This window comes from Anoplophora glabripennis, unplaced genomic scaffold (assembly GCF_000390285.2).
Source record: "Anoplophora glabripennis isolate ALB-LARVAE unplaced genomic scaffold, Agla_2.0 scaffold839, whole genome shotgun sequence".
NCBI classification, from domain to species: domain Eukaryota; kingdom Metazoa; phylum Arthropoda; class Insecta; order Coleoptera; family Cerambycidae; genus Anoplophora; species Anoplophora glabripennis.
This window is the reverse complement of record NW_019417046.1, coordinates 138,156-157,481: the sequence shown is the minus strand read 5'-3', so window position 1 is coordinate 157,481 and position 19,326 is coordinate 138,156. Positions and strand designations below refer to the sequence as shown.

At 32.9% G+C, this 19,326-nt stretch overlaps 2 protein-coding genes across 2 annotated transcripts in view; one reads left to right on the top strand and one right to left on the bottom strand.

Moving 5' to 3' along the window:
• Positions 1–474: 474 nt before the first annotated feature.
• On the bottom strand, positions 475–8,074 carry LOC108912603 (peroxisome assembly factor 2). The gene is made up of 9 exons (XM_018717879.2): positions 7,327–8,074; positions 5,097–5,320; positions 4,655–5,039; positions 4,428–4,595; positions 4,233–4,379; positions 1,259–1,432; positions 1,034–1,163; positions 839–978; positions 475–747 (listed from the first exon to the last, which is right to left on the bottom strand). Exons 1-9 carry the CDS (start codon positions 8,072–8,074, stop codon positions 587–589), a joined length of 2,277 nt encoding a protein of 758 aa, XP_018573395.2. The 3' UTR covers positions 475–586.
• A 1,110-nt stretch (positions 8,075–9,184) lies between these two features.
• Positions 9,185–19,326, top strand: part of LOC108912605 (neuromodulin) — a 70,471-nt gene continuing 60,329 nt past the window's right edge. The window contains exon 1 of the mRNA XM_023455867.1: positions 9,185–9,477. Coding sequence (XP_023311635.1) covers positions 9,342–9,477 — 136 coding nt within the window. The 5' untranslated portion in view covers positions 9,185–9,341. The remainder of the gene's footprint in view (positions 9,478–19,326) is intronic.

The following is a 19,326-nucleotide window of genomic DNA, read 5'->3' as shown; positions in this document are numbered from 1 at the left end:
GCCTGCATTTTCACTTAAATTGAAATATCTCACAAACTGTAAGTCCTAGGTATGCAGAACCTTTAATAAAGTTCACCTATTTTTTTACGGTGCTTTCAAAAATGCAGTAAAATACAGGGTGTTCCATTTAAAAAAACATAACTTTGATATGGTACGCTTTTCCTGGACACCCTGTATATCTCAAAATATTTTTAAAATGTAGCCGTAATCAACCTACACATACCCACCTATACAGGTTTCTGTAACATTTGCCGTTTGGTCACTAGCGACCGAGGCGTTACTGGTGGCCCACCCTGTATAAGAGCATAATGAATAAATCATAAATAAATGTTTATTTTTCTTTTTCTCAAAAATATGAATACATTTTTTTGTACAAAAAAAGTTAAAATTAATGGTAGGTAAAGAAAAATAGCTAATATTTTTATTACGCTCGGCCGTTGAAGGGGTAGAAGAATTTTTTTAACTTGCTTAAAATTTAAACGATAAAATCTGTGTTTTTTTAATCACTTCAAAGCTTTCTACATATATTTAAATATGACTTCGATATCGAAAGAATAAATCACGACAAAAGATACACGCAAACTTGTTAGTACCTCGAGCCTCGAGGGCTCAGTTCGTTTTTTAATTGTTCGAAATACACCAAATCCTCGGCACCAACTGAAGGTTTGGTATTAACGACGGCATTATTGAAATCTTCAAAACCAACCGCGACGTCGGCCTGTGACAGACTTTCCGCTTCTACATCACCTAAAAAATTGACGCCAACAATAAAATGCAACTTGTAATCAAATAAAAACTACTCCAGCTTCGTCACGCTACCGATTTACGCCCTCCTTACCTCTTTCAACGCTCTCTATCAACCTCCTGACGGCCGACGACCAAGCAACGGAGCAAATGCCGTAGAAGTCCGCCCCTGTGATATTCGGGGGGCATATTCGAACTACCTCCGTCAGATCGACGTTTTCTTCGAGTGTAAACCTAGAAATGTGAAATTCCTCAGCATTTGTTTGTAAAATGGATTAAATCGGCTTACTTTCTAGTCAACGCTTTCAGTACTGAAATTTTGGAGGCCTCGTCAGTACAAGGCCCGACGTAGAGGAGCTTGTCGAACCTGCCCGGGCGCAGCAGGGCCGGATCTATCAAATCCGGACGATTCGTGGCTCCTGAAATACACCAAGCGGGTACAATCGATACAAAATGTGCAAGTTCCCGGTTAAATCCGCAAGTCAGATTTCCCCGAGCGCCGCAAAGTCCTTACCTATGACGAAAACTGTAGCTGAGTCATTCAATCCATCCATCTCGGCTAGGAGTTGCGACACCACCCTGTCCATCACACCGCCTGAGTCACCGGACATGCCCCTGTTGGGGGCCAGGGAGTCCAGTTCGTCGAAGAATATGATGCAGGGGGAGGCCTGGCGGGCTCTCTCGAACACTGAAAAGTTTAGGAATATGCGATTGACGTTCGGGGTATCATTAATTTCCTCCGTTCGGAGGGAAGTCTCAACGCAAATGCAGCAGAATTGCACAGCATTTACACTTGGAGAAAAAAAATTTGTTACTCAGACTTTTATAAGTGGAAATGCTAAAAGGGCTTATAATAAACCTAAAAAAATAAGTGCGTGAGCAGGGGCGGCGGAGGGTTGATTTGGGGGGTTGAAAAGTTATGAAAAATTGTATCATTGGGATTTCTGGTGAAAGTTGACGTCAAACAAAAAAGTATCTAATACAAAAGTTGTAGATCGTGCAAAAATCTACAACTTTTGTAGAGGTCAATTTTTAACATAACTTCAAAATTTCCGAGAAAAATGCGAAAAACAGTTTTTTTTCTGATTTTTCGTTTTTATTTCTCATTTCCGCAAAAATAATTTAATTTTGACGAAACTTGGTGAAAGTATACTTTTCTCTGCCTTAAATAACCTCAAATTTTTTTAGATAAAAAAATCAAGAAGATTCTGAGATATTCATATTTTTCGGCGTGAAACACTTTCTTTTCAAAGAAAAATTCTACTTAAAAAAATCATCATACAGAGTTCTGCCGGTAATCATTTTTTTCGTTTTGACATATACTTTTTGGTAAAATAAAAAAATTTGTAATCGCTGTTCAAAAACATGCTGAAAAATGCAAAAAAGTAAAAAATGATTTGCAACAATGAATTTTTCAGTAATTGTTGATAATTTGTTTAAATTAAAAAACATTCAAAAACTGATTACACCATACAATTCTACGGAAAAAAATAAAAAAAAAACTGTGTGATTGTTTGACCCAAAACTTTATTTTTGTAGAGTATTGCTATAAACATCTAAGTCGAATTACAAATACACAAATGATAAATTATCTCTATATGATTTGAGATTTCAGCAATACAAAGTATTAACTGCAAAGCCTACTGTTGACGCGAAATCCGAAAACCCGAAATTTTGTAAAATCGTTTTATTTTTTTCTGGCTTTATTTGAAATCGATTTTTAAAATAAATTGCATATTTACAATTCCACTTTTTTCGTTCTATCCAATGAATGGCATCAACATTTTTACAATCCGACGTTTCGTCTTCGAGGGGGCCATCATCAGATTAATGTTTTTAAATATATCGCTGCTATTTTTATGACAAAATCTAGTCATTTTTAATTCTGTATTAGATGATATTACTATTGTAATCGTTTAAAAGGGTTTTTAGCTATCATTAAAAATATTTTTCCTAAGTACGGCTCCGAACGCTTTCAAAATAACTGTATCTATTGGAAGAGAGACAGAGAGAGAGAGAGAGGAGAGAATAGAAGTCAATACAACACAAAATATTCAACAATTTTTTTTAATCCATAAATTTAAAAAGTTGTACTTAATAAAAAAAATAATACGAATTTATGAAATATTTTATTATTTCTAATTAGTATTGTAGTAAAAAATCGTTGGATATTTTGTGCGGTATTGACTTTTATACTGTTGTGACTTCCTCCGATAGATATTTTGAAAACGTTCAGAGCCGTACTCGGTAAAAATTTTAAATTATAGCTAAAACAAGCTAAAAACTTTTTAACAGATTACAATAGTAATATTCTCTAATTTAGAATTAAAAATGGCTTTAGATTTTGTCATAAAAATAGCTATGACGTAATTAAAAAAAATTAACCCGATGATGGCCCCTCGAAGACGAAACGTCGGATTGCAAAAATGTTGACACCATTGTATAGAGTGAAAAAAGTGGCATGTAAGTATGTAATTTATTTTAAAAATCGTTTTCAAATAAAGCCAGAAAAACTTAAACAATTTTGCAAAATTTCCGGAATCTTAAAACTTTCTAAACAGCATATTGTTAGGTATAAAAAAAACACAACTTTTTTCTAATCCGGGCCACCCCGTATCTCTTACCGTTTTCTAGATCCTAATGCTATCCCATCCTTATCTTGGACACACTGTATATCTATGAATTCATCAAACTTTAAAAAAAATAAGTACACTAATCGATCCTATGGAAAAAAAAATATTTATTTTATTTATTCACTATTCGACTTTTGTTTATAGCAATACTGTACAAAAATAGTTTTGGGTCATCTAATCAGTTTTTGATTTTTTTTTTAAATTTAAACAAATTATCAACACTTACTGAAAAAATTTATTGCCGCAAGTAATTTTTTACTTTTTTGCATTTTTGAGCATGTTTTTGAACTGTGATTACAAATTTTTTTATTTCACCAAAAAGTATATGTCCAAACGAAAAAAATGATTACCGGCAGAACTCTGTACTATGATTTTTTAAGAAGAATTTTTCTTTGAAAAAAAAGTGTTTCAGTCCGAAAAAAATGAATATCTCAGAAATTTATAGATTTTTTTATCTAAAAAAAATTGAGGTTATATATGACAGAAAAAGGTATACTTTCACCAAGTTTCGTCAAAATTAAATTATTTTTGCGGAAATGAGAAATAAAAAACGAAAAATCAGAAAAAAAAACTGTTTTTCGAATTTTTCTCGGAAATTTTGAGGTTATGTTAAAAACTGACCTCTACAAAAGTTGTAGATTTTTGCATGATCTACAACTTTTATATTAGATACTTTTTTGTTTGATTTCAACATTCGCCAGAAATCCCAATGATACAATTTTTCATATCGTTTCAACCCCCCTAATCAACCCTTCGCCGCCCCTGCTGAAGCATTTATTTATTTTTTTTCGTTTTCGATCGGTCTATAGTAGAAATTAATATCTGTATCTGATAAGTAAATAATTTGGCACTTACCGTCCCGCACGTTTTGCTCCGACTGGCCCACGTACATGTTCAACAATTCGGGACCTTTCACGGAGAGAAAACAAAGGCTGCATTCCGTCGCCACAGCCTTGGCGATCAAAGTTTTTCCCGTACCCGGTGGCCCAAACAACAAGATACCTGTAACAATTCCGGTACACCTCTGTCATTCTTATTAATGGTCCTTACCGGATCTTTTTAAGCCGGAATTTTCCAACAGCTGTGGATGTTTCAGGGGTAGGTTGATCGTTTTGATAATTTCTTCCTTTACGTCGCTCAAGCCTCCTACATCCGCCCATTGGACTTTGGGCACTCTGGGCGCTCCTATGCTTTCATTGTAGTTCCCCTGCATGTAATCTGTAACATTTTGTAATGATCAGTTTTTAAACAAAAAGGTAATGGGAAGCAACGGTCACCTATTGCCAAAGCGAAATGTTCGTCAGTAACTAAACGATTGTTTTCGTTGTTTTCTGATTTTTTATTCGATTCCGCGTAGTATACGAGGGCTTTCAAATCCTCAAAGAAAAACCCGTGAGTCTTATTGGCGACCTCGCTTAAATCTGCACTGGTTTTGGCACCCAAGATCCACCTTAAGTTTTCTTCTCTTTGCGCAGCGTCCGGAGTGTCGATTTCGAAGGTCTCCAAGAAGAGCTTCTTGAGGTCTGCGGGAATGGTCTTAGAATTGCTACAACCGAATAGGACGACCGGGAAAGGATTGTTTTGGAATAAAGTGTTTAATTCCTTGGCAAAAAAGTCCATTATTCGGTCGTCGTACTCGCCCTCATTGTTTTTTCCAAAATTCTACAGGAAAAAAAATAGTTACTGGGACAATGAAGGCTTATTAGGTAATACTCTTACCTCGAAATTGTGGATGGATATTACGCAAGGCGCTGCCATTTTAGCATTGAAAAACGCATTTCGGATCCTCGTCTCGTTTTGGGCGTAAATGTTGGCCGCTAAATCGGAATTGTCGATTTTATAAAAGTGCATGCCCATTTGACGCGCGAGCGAGGATACTAAAATTTCTTTGCCGCATCCTCTTTCGCCTTGCAGGAGAAATGACGGATATAAGCTAAGCTTACCTAAAAATCGAGATGTAAAGTATAGGGTGACCCGTTAACGTTTTATTTCATGGAAATATCCAACATCACACTCTACAAAGACGTAGAGCTTTTAATGATGGATACCTTTTTTTAAGTAGAAAACATTGGTGGTTTAAAATATGCTTGCAAAATGCCAATTTTCCCACAGTTGTAAAAATTTAAAGGCAAAAGGACCTCAGGCAATTCTCAAATCTCCGCCACTGTCATATGAATAAAAATTGAATTAGCGCTCAAAAGTAGCTAATATTAATGATAATACGTGTACAAAATTTCAGTTCTGTATATCAAATGGTTCCTGAGACATAAAAAAACTGAAAAAAAATTTTTCTCTGACACCCTATATCAGGAATCGCCCTGTATTTTATTTCAGGTTTAACTTTGCAGCTGTAAAAAATGCTACTTGAAGAAGATTAGGTCCAATAAATAAGTCATGTATAGTAAATTGAATATTTTAATATTTTGTATGACATTCTGCGAACAATTTATTTAATTGTGTACTTTCCAGGAATATCACATGGAAAATGCCTGGAAATGTGTCTTGTGTTATTATTAAATATAGATATGAAATATTAGATTTATACAGGGTGTTTCAGAAAAACCTCCCTTAAATTCAGGGGGCGATAGTATGACAAAAAATAAGAATTTTTTGTCTTATGAGCTATATTGTCTATCTCCTCTTGTTTTCGAGATACAAAGCGACAAAATAAAATTTTTAAATAGAATTCCGGGTTTTTTAAATACGCTGGTCTAATTATTCTTTGTATATTTTATAGAGGGCACTAGTTATGCTACATTTCTATTACATTTTTAAATTCTAATTATTTTGAGGTTAGCTTTTTCGGGCTCCGATTTCTAATGTACAATTTTATTTTCCAAAAATAATGTACTCTTGTTAGAATTTCCTAATGTGGATGGTTTTCGAGAAAAAAGGCTTTTAATTACGGTGAAGAAAATAAGTGACTTTTCTTAAAGTAGGCTCATGTCAAAACTTATTGGTGGATGTCTCATAAACAATGCATCATTCTCAGTAATATTTTAAACTCTAATTAATTTTATATGAAAATTTTAGTGACTGTAATTAGTCATTACTAACTACAGTCACTAACAATCACTAAAATTTTGATACAAAGTTAATTAGAGTTTAAAATATTATTAAGAATGTATGAGTTGTTTATGAGACATCCATCAATAAGTTTTGACATAAGCCTACTTTGGGAAAAGTCATTTATTTATTTCTTCACCATAATATTGTAAGAGTTCAATTAAAAGCCTTTTTTCTCGAAAACCGTCCACATTAGGAAGTTCTAACAAAAGTACGTTATTTTTAAAAAATAAAATTGTACATTAGAAATTGGAGCCCAAATGGTAAAAAACCTAACCTTAAAAAAATAAGAACCTAAAGTGTAATAGAAATGTAGCGTAAGTAACGCCCTCTATGAAATATCCAAAAAATAATTAGACCAGTGTATTTGGCGTCCTTAAAAACCCCGGAATACCAAATTTCATAAAAATATTTGGCACCGTTTGGAAATTTTCGTAAAAATTGTATTTAAAAAATTTTATTTTGTCGCTCTGTATCTCGAAAACAAGAGGAAATAGACGTATAATTCATAAGACAAAAAATTCTTATTTTTTGTCGTACTATCACCCCCTTGAATTTACGGGAGGTCTTTCTGAAACACCCTGTATATAAAAAAAATGCAAAAAAATTGATTTTAATAAATATAATTACTAAAATGATAGTATAAAAACAGATTTTACCATACTGACCCCGGCAGATGGTTTGTTTGTCTGTGTTTAGCCACTTTTACATCTTTTTTTTACAATTTTTTACAACGGTTCTTCGGGACCGTTCCTTGGAACGGTTCCGAGAAATCATCCCTTGGAACCGTTCCTTCCCAATTCATACATTCATTTAATGTAATTATTGCGTGGTCCTTTGGATTAGTCGTAAAACTATTAACATCACGAAGTCAATAACTTACTTTTTTTAAGAAAAGGCCTCACGGCCTTCTGGATACTCTCCAAATAGCTCTGCAACCCGTAAGGGCACAAGGGTACATCCTGGAAGCCGTCACAGTTATTTTTTACACTCGTAGTACGCGTTGGTGGTATAAAACTTTGCACATTTGCCGACTGTCTAATGGCGGTTTCACCGATAGCACAGAAATAACCCGCCCCCACCTCGCAATTTTGAAAAAGTATTTTGTTGCACTTGAAATATACACTTTCCACGTGGTTCATTTTGTTGTTCACATAAAATAGTTCCTGGGCGAAGTACTTAACGTTAATTTCCAATATGTCGGCCTTATTTAACAATTTGGGAGTTTTAAAATACTTTTCTAAAATGGTGTCGATTGCAGCATTGCTTATGTCGTGAGGGCTACTTATTAGAGAGACGTCTATCTCCTCAGCAAACTTCACCAAACCTTCATTAAAACTTAACAGTCTTAATTCGGTGTCATACCCAGAATTTATTAAATTGTAGTAACACGTCTCTGAACAAATAAGCTCATCTTTTTGACATGACGATGAAGGTAATACTCGTATAACTCTATACTTCCGTTTCTCCGCACAAAATAATCTTAATATCCTATCCGTTTTATACAAATTTTGTTCATGAACAATAACTGTGTTATTAACGTCATTGAAGCTATCTGGTTCGCAACTTAGGCAATCTAAAATGTATTTATTCGGTTTTGATTGTAGAATATACGTTGATCTCCTTTTCATTATCTTAAAATATGATAAATACATATAAAATACAAACCAAAACGGGTTATATTTTGGATAAATAAGTTTGGATATATAAAACAGTACTTTTGTTGTTTGATCCTCCCGCTCCATTTTGAATTAAAACTGTTTGGATGCGCTGAATTATTTTACTTCTCCTGTGGTTGAGGGTCACTAATTTGTACACTATTACAAAACCAAAACAATACGATCACTGGTTAGAAAATGCCACTACACCTCAGTATTTTATGTTTTCATCACAACACTGTTGCCGCATGCTTATAACAATAAGAATATATTACAAAATTAAAAGCAACTCTTTTAAAAGCATACTTAAAAGTAATTGAAAGTAAGGTTAAAGTTTAATCAACGCTGCCCATAATTCCAGTGAAAACATTGGAAGAGCTACTACCCAAGATGCTTCATTGGCGTATATTGCGTTGCATAACGAACAGGACTACCACAGCGATATGCAATACATATTTGTTTTTAATTAATAACAGGGTGAGGCGTTCTCTTCATTTCGATATCTTCCGGAAATCGATAAATATCTCCTGCTGCAATTAATCACGCCAAATGCAAAATCAGGCAACGTTTTCATGAGTCATTTCGAGTGTCCGATAGGGCGCACGCTCTGATCGCGAATGTTTTGAAATGAACAGGGAGAAACACCCTTGTTTGTCCGTATTCATTCAACAAGGGGTGCGTGCCATTCTTTTAATTCTATCCCGGGATATTTACGTACTTGCTTGGGCTGCACCCGCGAAATAATTTCGAATTAACCGATTTCATTAGTGATAATAAGTGTCTTAATACGAAACGGACCTAATTAGTTAAAAAAATATATCGAGTGAGTGCCCGAATGTTTAACTAGACTTATCTGTCTTATCTGTTTTATTAATCTGCTGTGAGGTAAACAGAAAATTTCAAACTGTAAATTTAGGCACGGAAAAATATGTTAATGTAGTAAAGTTGGTTAAAAATTGCATGTTCTGGTTCATATTTAATTAACAAAGTGACTTGTGGTTTTCTGTTTATCTCAAAGAGATAAATTGTTACGAAATTAATTTTAAATTGCTCGAAAATATTTAAGTAAATTCGTTTCTTTCATGGAACTACACTTTGAGCAGTTTAAAATTGATGTACGTCGTAATTAAGGAATTTCGTTAACTCTAGGCGGTTCATTAAGAAGTGTTCTCGGAACGTTGATTTAAATCTGTAGTGGTAAATCAGCAAAAAAGTGTCAAGTGAGAGATAAGAGAATAAGATGGGCTGCAACACTAGCAAGGATTCTGTACCCCTGGCCGAGAGCGAGAATAAGGAGAACCAAGAAGGGGCCGGAGGAACAACGGAGGATAAAAATACAGAGAATCCGAATGAAGGGGATGAGAACCACGTGAACGGTGAGTGTAAGCCTAAATTTGGAAACCTGGACGGGTTTGGCAGCAGCGTTAATTCAGATATTATGTTAGTCCGGACTTATTTTCAATATTTCATCAATACTCTTAGTCCAGGATATCACAGGTCAATTATTTATTTATTTCTACTGTTGTTGTTTTTCGGATACAAGTTTTTGTCGTGTTCTTTATAAAATATAACATATTGCATTGAAACTTGATCGGGTAAGTTTTGAGATCGTAAAAATTGGACATTTTAAGACATAAAATTTGTGGAAATTAAATTTTGTGCAATGTTTTTGCACAGTATAATGTAAAGTATAATTTTACACGTAAAAAATCTTGCTGTCAACGCAAGATGCAGAAAAATTAACCTAAAAAACGTTCGCCAGTGTCGATCTCTACAAGGTAGTCGAACAGCAACAACCACACACCCTAAACTATATGTTTTATGCCAACAACACTGGTGTTTCTGGTATTCTTAAAAGTTTATCTGTACCCAGTGTTTCTAGATCTACCGAGATTTGAGTAGATCTACTGATCTCACGATTGGCAACAACCAATTTACTAAAAATCTTTCTAGGAATATTGTCTACGTCAAATATCAATGATTTGTATTTGTATATGACATTGTAAGCACCACAGATAAATTATTTTATATCCCAAGAATATCGTGCGAATTGTCTAGACGAAGTAACGTTTTCACAAACGACGAATCCGCCAGAAATTGCGAAATACCCACAATTAAGCACTAATTTAGGGCGTAGCCGCGAATTTCTGAATTTTAAACAGCCCCTCGCCCGCTTTATGCCACTTTTAGGGGTTCTATATTTAAAATTCAACGCCCCGGGTATAATTTACAATTCTCGCGTCCTGAAAATCCTTGCCAACATTCAGGAAGAGAGAAAACGAATCCGTACGCCTCGCAGTCTCTCCGTCATTCCCTGTGCAAGGCACGACGTGGCGTCTCGACGGGTATTCGATAATTATTTTTATAACTAAAAGTACAGAGGTTACTGCAAGCCCTGTAATACGACGATCGTTGAAAAAGTTGTGTAATTCAAGCATGAGATCGTCCGCTGGTGCAGGGAGTTTTTTTTATACGGGAAGGCTCAAAACCTTTAGGGAACTAAGAAAACTTTTTAATTCAAGATGACCTTGAAAAGGATCCTCGAGGTCAAGACCAAGGTCACCAATTGTAGTCTTGGTGTTGGTCTTTGTCAAAGGTGACGTTAAAAGAAAAATTAAATATATTTCTTTGAAAGATTATTATTATTTAACGATTTCAGTGTTTTTCAATTAATAATAATTGTTTGTATAATCCCTACGAGAGAAATTTGCAAATTAATGCAATTATGCAATTATTATTTAGGAAGATTGTACTTCGATGGGGAAATATTTTAACCTTACGGCTTGTATTGAAGTTTACAGCGCATTTGATCGATGTGCCTGTATACGTATTCTTCCCTTCGATATAAACCGACATAAAAATAATTTATAAAGGTCGAAGCGTCGGAACGGAGTGCACAGACCAATAAAATTGCCGTAAAGGCCCAGCTTCTGACTATAACAATGTCGTAAAGTATATTTTTCTTTCTATTTTTATGTTGCAGTGGAAGAAATGTAGTTATTTTTAATACAAAATATGGTTTCTCGATGATAGAATTCTACAGAAAAGGTTATTATAAAACATGTTATTAAATAGAAAATTTCCACGCCATCTGGATGGGATTCTGCTTAATTTTGGATAAATTTGGCTTCTCGAGTGACTAAAAAAGGAAATAGAGTAAAAACCTACCGTACTTTGTTTATAATTTTATAACCTTTTGGTACTATTACCTGTTTTAATTTTCCTAAATGCATCCCTTTCTACTTTATGTAGTGACAGTAGTATAGTTCAGCTAAATTAATGTCAGAGGTCATTGACAACATATACTACTAAAAATAAATAATAAAAAAAAACGAATTTTTATTCTCTTATCATATTTTAGTCATTAGATTTAAGTTCAGGGACTATTTCCTTCTTTGAAACTGAACCGATCGAGTTGAAATTTGGCAGATAGTTAGAGAAAAGGTCAATGAACATTAGCGACATAGCGCCGATTGACGCTTCCACCCTGTTGGGGGTTGACACCCCTTCTCGGGGGTGGAATTTTTTTTTTAAAAAATAACGCTAGAAATCGATAGAGAATCAAATTTCGAGCAAAAAATATACGAATAATTTTTTCGAGAAATCAATAGTTTTTTAGTTGTAATTTTGAGTGAAAAAAAAAAACACTTTTTCAAAGTATTTTTCGCGAATAACTCAAAAACTACGCATTTTATTTAAAAAAGTGTAATGAACAAAAATGTAGCTTATAAATAAACAATGAGAATCGTTTTTAAAAAAGTGTTGTACGTCCTATACAAAGCGAAATATGGTTAGTGGAAGGGGACCTGTTTTGGGGGGAATACTCGAATCGATGTATTCAACGTCAAGTAACGGAAAAAGGATTAATTTTAAGTGTGTAACGCTCTAGGAGTTTTTTTGTAGTACTCAAAAAAACCTTCAAAATGAGCACTTAGTGAAAAAACGACCTGTCTCGAGTCCTTCGATCCTTCCCTTAAAAAAAACGAAGGACTTAAAAGGTTTTATATGCAAACGATCTTACTTACAGCTCTTGAAATTATCTTTAAAATGCTTTTTTGTAGGATATTATAGCTTCAAAATTAACCAAGTTATGGTAAAAAAATCAATGACATTTTTTCGGAGAAAAATAGACTTTCTCATTTTTGGAGCAAAATGTTAGGATTCAAGTGCCCAACAATATAAGGAAATTTTTAAACTATTGCACAATTATAGTATTCCAAGATTTAAAACGTAACTTTTTATCATTTTTTTAGCACAGGGGTGATTTATAAGGGTTGAAAAGTGTTACGAGATACAAATTCTTTCATAAGCAATGAGGGGAATTTTTATTTTAAATAATTGCACCGTTAAAACATTCCAAGCTTTTAAAAAGTAATTTTTTATCAATTTTGTTAATTTAATTTTTGTTAATGTTGTTTGGTGGTTTTTAGGGGTTGAAAGGGAAAAATTATTTTATTAGCTATAAGGTAACTTTTATTTTAAATAATTGCACGATTTAATCATTCCAAATCTTTAAAAAGTAATTTTTTATCATTATTTTTTGCACAGGGGTAGTTTTTAAGGGTTCAAAGATTTCGTAGGTTACAGCTGATTTTTATCTTCAATGACTATACTACTGTGGCAATAAGACTTTGTTTTACCTTCATAAAAGCATAATGAATGAATAAAAATTAAATAAAAAATTGTATAACGCATATCATTCCGTGCGTCATCCTTAAATTCGCCCTATTCCAAACCTTAATTACGTTGTATATCCGACGGTGTGAAATTCGAGGACGTATTTAAAAAAATGCGGTCGGTTACACCATCCCCCCATCGATTTCCTGTCGTGCATCGAGCCCATTCTGACCTGGTGCTAATACATATTCCCCTATTTCATTAGCCTCGCGCCTCGGTCGCGCCAACTTTGATCAGCCCCTGTACACGGACGCCTCCTCCCTCTGCCGCCCCCGGGCGACAAGCCCACGGCCTACTGGATCCTCTGGCGTTGCTGCCGGGCCGATAGATACAAAGCTCGCCGATAATTCTGGGACTCTGGGACGCTGACGGAGACAAACCGTTCGTCGGTCGGGGCGAGGGAAAGCTCGAGCCGGGGCGTCGCGGCGTCTGCTCGCGGCATCGCCGGTACGAAACGGGCTTCGTTCGCGCGATTCGAGTCGTCGGGAGACGCCGCCCGGCAGTGTGGAAATTCCACGTTGAAAAAGCGGAGGAAAAATTGCCGGGTCTGAGGGGTCAGAGAGGTACAGTTTGTATCTGTCAAAAATGTTTGCGTCTTTCTTTCGGAGGCGTTACAAGATAGAGGGTATAGCTCGTTAATCATATGAAAACTGCACCTGTCAAATTAAACTTCTTTATATGGATATTTGAATTGATTGAATAACTATTAGTCCAATTACTCAGGGTTTTTACCTCCGAATTCATTATAACTGAACCGATTGATATGAAGTTTTGACTGAATGTGGGGAATGCCTCTAGGAACAAAACTTATACGGTGCCGAAGTGTGCTTTTGCCCTGGGGGTGGTTACCACCCCTTCTTGGGGATGGAAATTTTTACGCCCAAAATGAACACAGGAATCGATAGAGGAGTCAATTTTAAGTAACAAATGTTATATAAAGTTTTTTGNTTAGGCATTTTAATCTGCGCTGATTTTTTTACACTTACTTGGATCCCTTAACAATCATATAGAATCGTTAGAATATCAATTTTATTTTTTTGAATAATTTTTGAAGCTAATTTAAAAGTTAGAAAAATTTTGACTTTATAAACAATTACTTTCGTGAAGCGGTTTTGCGGGTTGGAAAATATACCAAAGTACTAAAAAACAGTTCTCGGAAAGACGCTTAACTTGAAAAAAAGAACGTTCAAATCGGTCCTATAAGTTCCGAGATATCGAGTGTCAAAGTCAACAAGCGCATGCAGCAAAACTATGTATAATGTAAAAACAATAAAAATTGAATTTGGGTAGGTTTTTCCAAGAACTTTCCGTATGTGTTTTTATAAATATGATCGCACGTGTGCTTTTTTATGAAAATTCATTGAATACCGTCAAGCCGACCATTTGTGCCGCAAAACCGAGGGGAGGAGATGAATTATAGAAATTGAAATCGTGCGTTCAAAAAAAAGCGCGCGCGCTTCGGTGTTGAATATCTCGGCTTCCATGGCTCCGATTTTGATGATTTTTTTTTTAATCGAGAAAGCAAAATGAGAGGAATTCAATTATCAAATTTCATTATTATAAAGCCCTTTTCTGTCTATTACGACTACTTAAAATTTCTCACATTTGTTATACTGTATACTCATGTAAATAGTAATATCGATGGTAGGATATAGGAACACAATCCACTGTTAATAGGTATTAGTTTTAATAATTACGTGGTAATAATGTTTAAATAAAATCTTGAAATTTTTATTTAATATGTAATTTATTTATTGTATGCATAGAATANATATAAATAAATATATAAATATAAGGGGTAATTTTTAAGGGTTGAAATGTTGCAATCAATTCAAAATTATTTTATAAGAAGGGAATAAATGTTTATTTAATACGAATGCACATTTAAAATGTTTCTACTCTTTCAATAATAATTTTATTTTCGGAAGAAGGGGTATTTTTCAAGGGTTGAAAAATTGCAATCCATAAAATAGATTTTTTAATCAAAAAATCAATTTTACTTTGAGAAAAATGCACGATTAAAACGGTTCAAGTTGAAAATTTTTTTTTTATATTATTTTCATCCAAAGGGGTGGTTTTTAAAGGTTTTTCCGGGTTGAGAATTTGGGATACATTACGTTTCATGTTAGATAGCACATGAAATTACTCATACTGCATAAATAAAAAAGATTTGATTACATAAAATGCTTAAATTTGTATTTTTTCTTTTTTTTCCAATAAGGGGTGGTTTTCACTCCTTAAGAACAAAAAGCACACCTAGCGCATATATAAGTTTTGAAGTGGGTGGGTAAGATGAGCCTAATTCTAAATTTTGAGAAAAATCGATGCAGTTATAAAAAATTCGGAGGTATTACTATATTTTCAGTTACAGTAACTGGGCTAATTAATTTCTATCGAAACGACGTGTAAATCCACAACACCGCGATTGGTTGTTCCTTGAACCACTATTACTGAAAAACTAATGTGACGTTAAGTTGACATATCTGTCTGAAAATTTAAAATTGTCCGTGATCGACATTTCCTCTTCAATATTCCAAAATGCATAGGTATATTTCGACATATCCGCCCTAGTCTATAAGAGGAAATAAGAAAATGTAGTTATTTTATTGTTTTACATTATATGGTTAATAGGAAAGGATGTTAAACAATATTTGATGGCCAATTGTTTTAATTTTTACATAAAGAAAAAATATTATAATCCATGGTTATTATTTTTTTATCTGAAGATGGGAAAAAATAATCCCGAAACGATCGTAAAAAAAAATTGTTTTACAACAAATTATTTAATTGTAACCTGTTCTCCCAGTAAATTAATTATTATTTTGGAAGTTCAACAAATATTGATTGTTTTTTTTCCCAAAAGCCACAGATGTAAAAAATTACTCTTACACAGTATTTTTTTGTAAGCAGTAATTATATAATGCTATTAACATCAATTTTATTGAAAATTTAGCCGCATCTGAACGAAAAAAAAAATTAATAAATCAACCCCTGCACATAAGGTGTCAAACAAAAAACCACACAGAAAAGCATAGAATTTCAAACATTATTTAATATTCATTATTGTTCTTCCAAAAAAATAATTTATTTTTCAGAAAACAATATATGCCTATATAGGTATGGTGTTTACGAAGATAGTTGAAACCGTATAAAAACTAAAAGTCGGCATCTCTTTATTCTGCCCGGGCGCAATTATCTACTGTTCATTATGCTCTTCCAAGTTAATTTCTTTTTCAGAAAACAAACCTAGGTATGGTAGGGCTGTATTTATTATTTATTTATTACTTTAAGTATTTCTTACTGATATGGTAACATATTATGGTATATAATGATCTATTTGACAAACCTAGACCTAGACGTATTTCCTTAGTTCCGTCATATATTTTATTTTTCAATTATGAGAGCATTTTGTGACTGCGAAATATATTCAGTCACGGCGAAACGAAGTCAAAAATTAAAATATGTTTTACAGTTTTCTATAAGCCATACAATTTTAATGGTTAAGTTTGATACTGGCTCCATCTGGACTAGAAGCTCCAAACATTCATATTTGTTGTTCTCTTTGGTGCGTATCTCTACTAATGACATTTAAATAAATGGCTACCAAAGAAATAATTTCACAAAAATCTAGACATTGCTGGTAATACTGCATAATTTAGTCTAATATTTTGCAGGTCAGTTCCTCAAATCTGTACGAAGGAGATGTAAAATTATAATAAAGATCTATGACATAAAATTTCAATTTGTTATTATACTTTATTTATCCATAATTTCAATAATACAAATTATTTTGCAATAAAAAATATGTCAACTCCTAGCTCAATACCTTATCTATATAGGCCACATATAATTTTCTCAGAAAATAGTGTAGTTTTTGAAAAGACTATGCTTGGGTGAAGGTCTGTTTTCAGAAAATATCTTTATTCCCCTCTTAAAACCATAATTTAAAATTAATATACCTATATTAGTATCTACGGTTAGTGGATAAGAGGGAAAACATTTTTATTTTCTATTCTACTAGAAAAAGTAATTCGTGACAAAAAATATTTTGCTTTTTAATTGAATATGTTTGTCATGAAAAACTGTAATTTATATATATATATATAGAAATATAAACCGACTTATGGATTTTTAAACATTATTATATGTTATAGCTAAAAACTAAATTGGAACCGGTTAACGTTAAATAACGCCAAAACCATAAATATTAGGAAAAAAACTGTTTGAACCTTTTTTAAAGTACTTTGAAAAACCTTTAAAATGTGCTATTTTAAAACTCTTTAGAATCAAAATTAACGGAAATATGATCGAAATAACATGATAGTCTCATTTTTTTAAAGAAAAAATTACTAAACAAATCAGTGCCTTTGGTGACAGAATTAAAAGCAATCCATTTACAGATTTCTTCATTTATGTTCTAAGAATATGTTCTGGGTCTTTGGCTGACTTACAAAGCATGATTTCGAAAAAAAAACTTAATTTTTGAATATGTTAATTATTCAAATTTTAAAAAAAAATCGATTTTTACGTTGTAACTTAAAAATTAAAGGGTGTACGAAAAAATACAAGAGTAAAAAAATTTAGCTTTATTTTTGCTGATGATTTTGCTTATTTTTATTATTCCTCTAAAATTAATATTAATCGAGATATCGCCATTTTAAGTTATCATATGAATGAGAGAACCACCCTCTTCGAGCCCTTTAAACCCTTCAAACTTAAAAATGAAGGGCTTAAAAAAGATCAACTCAACAATTCACGTAGCCCTTACAATTCCCTGCAAAATGAGCCTTTGTGCGATTAAAAATCTTATAGGTGATAATTTTAAGAAAATACATATAAATATATAAATAAATGTAAAGGGTAATTTTTAAGGGTTGAAAAGTTGCAATCGATTCAAAATTATTTTATCAGAAGGGAATAAATGTTGATTTAACACGAGTACACATTTAAAATGTTTCTACTCTTTCAATAAAATTTTTTCATTTTATTTTCGAAAGAAGGGGTATTTTTCAAGGGTTGAAAAGTTGGAATCGATAAAAAAGATTTTTTAATCACAAATCAATTTTAATTTGATCAAAATGCATGATTAAAACCTTCCAAGTTGAAAAAAAAAAATTATATCATTTTCATCCAAAGGGGTGGTTTTTAGAGGTTTTTCCGGGTTGAAAATTTGAGACACATGTTAGATAGCACATGAAATTACTCATACTGCATAAATAAAAAAGATTTTTTCCAATAAGGGGTGGTTTCCCCCTCAAAAACAAAAAGCACACCTAGCCCATATATGTTTTGAAGTAGGGGGTAAGATGAACCTAATTATGAACCTATTACTATATTTTCAGCTACAATAACTGGGCTAAAAGTACTAAATCTATACCTAATTATTGTAAGTTGAATATCCCATTATATGGCAACATTGCATCGTCGTGTTTACTACAGTCCTAGCAGTGCGGTGTTTAAAATTTCTTGTAATTTGAGAATAATCTTGTCGAATTTTATCTGCATTTGTCTGCCGATCATAATTCATGTTATTTGAAATTGAAATAAATATAAAAAAGTCCTTGCCTCCCATCGGGAATCGAACCCGCTACCTCTCGCATGAGAGTCCATCGCTCAACGCTTTGCGCCACTGGAGCACCCTTGTTGAATGTTCAAGTCATGGGTTATTGAAGTGTGTATATTTTGAAATACCTAATTTGTAATTACATAATATGTTATAGTATAAAAATTATAACATTATGTAAATAAATTAAGAAAAAGAGAGCACTTTGCGTTAGAAATAATAATTTCCATATGACTATGACTGTTGTATAATATATCGATTATAAAATCCACATCTTTGTTAAAGCTGGCAATAAAACACGCTTTGTTTGTTACCTGTTATATCACCATAAGGTATAAAATGCACGAAGTGTATATTTTTTGTAATAAGTTACACCAAAAAAAGATGAATATATTTATTATAAGGACTTGCCTGTCATATGCTATCTAAGACTTAAGTTTTGTATGTTTCTAATTGTAAGTGCCTCCTTCCAAATTTATAATTCAAATAAATTATATAAAAACAGAATTATTATTTATTAAATTATTATATATTAGAAAATTTTGAATATTTTTGCAATTTTTCACGTACTTATACCTACAACCTACCTAGCTTTATTTCATTTTATAATAATTGCTTTTAATAATTTAATAAATATTAACATTTTTTCAAAGTACCTAAGTTTTAAACAAATTAAATTTGAAAAATGAAATTATTAGTAAATGCATATGTCAATACAACTATTTAGGTACAAAAACAACTAATGATCGAAACTCTACAACGCCTTTGAGCTTGGGAAAAATCAACTGAAAATAGCATCTTCTTAGATAACAAATTCCGTCAACGCCAAACTAATGAAGCTTTCGTGCTGAAATTTTTACCACTTATTAAGGGTGCAAAAAGCCTCAAAAAGACGACAAGAGATTTTAGTGAATATCTGCTTGCTCCATGATAACATATTATAGTCCAGTTACTCAGGGTTTTTACCTCCGAATTCTTTATAACT

Excerpts from the sequence above, each read along its gene's own strand:
- LOC108912603 (XM_018717879.2), bottom strand. The coding sequence starts at position 8,074 with ATGAAAAGGAGATCAACGTATATTCTACAATCAAAACCGAATAAATAC. Across the intron at positions 4,596-4,654 it reads ACATTTCGCTTTGGCAATAG|ATTACATGCAGGGGAACTAC; the intron begins GTGACCGTTGCT and ends AAAATGTTACAG. Across the intron at positions 4,380-4,427 it reads TTCCGGCTTAAAAAGATCCG|GTATCTTGTTGTTTGGGCCA; the intron begins GTAAGGACCATT and ends GAATTGTTACAG.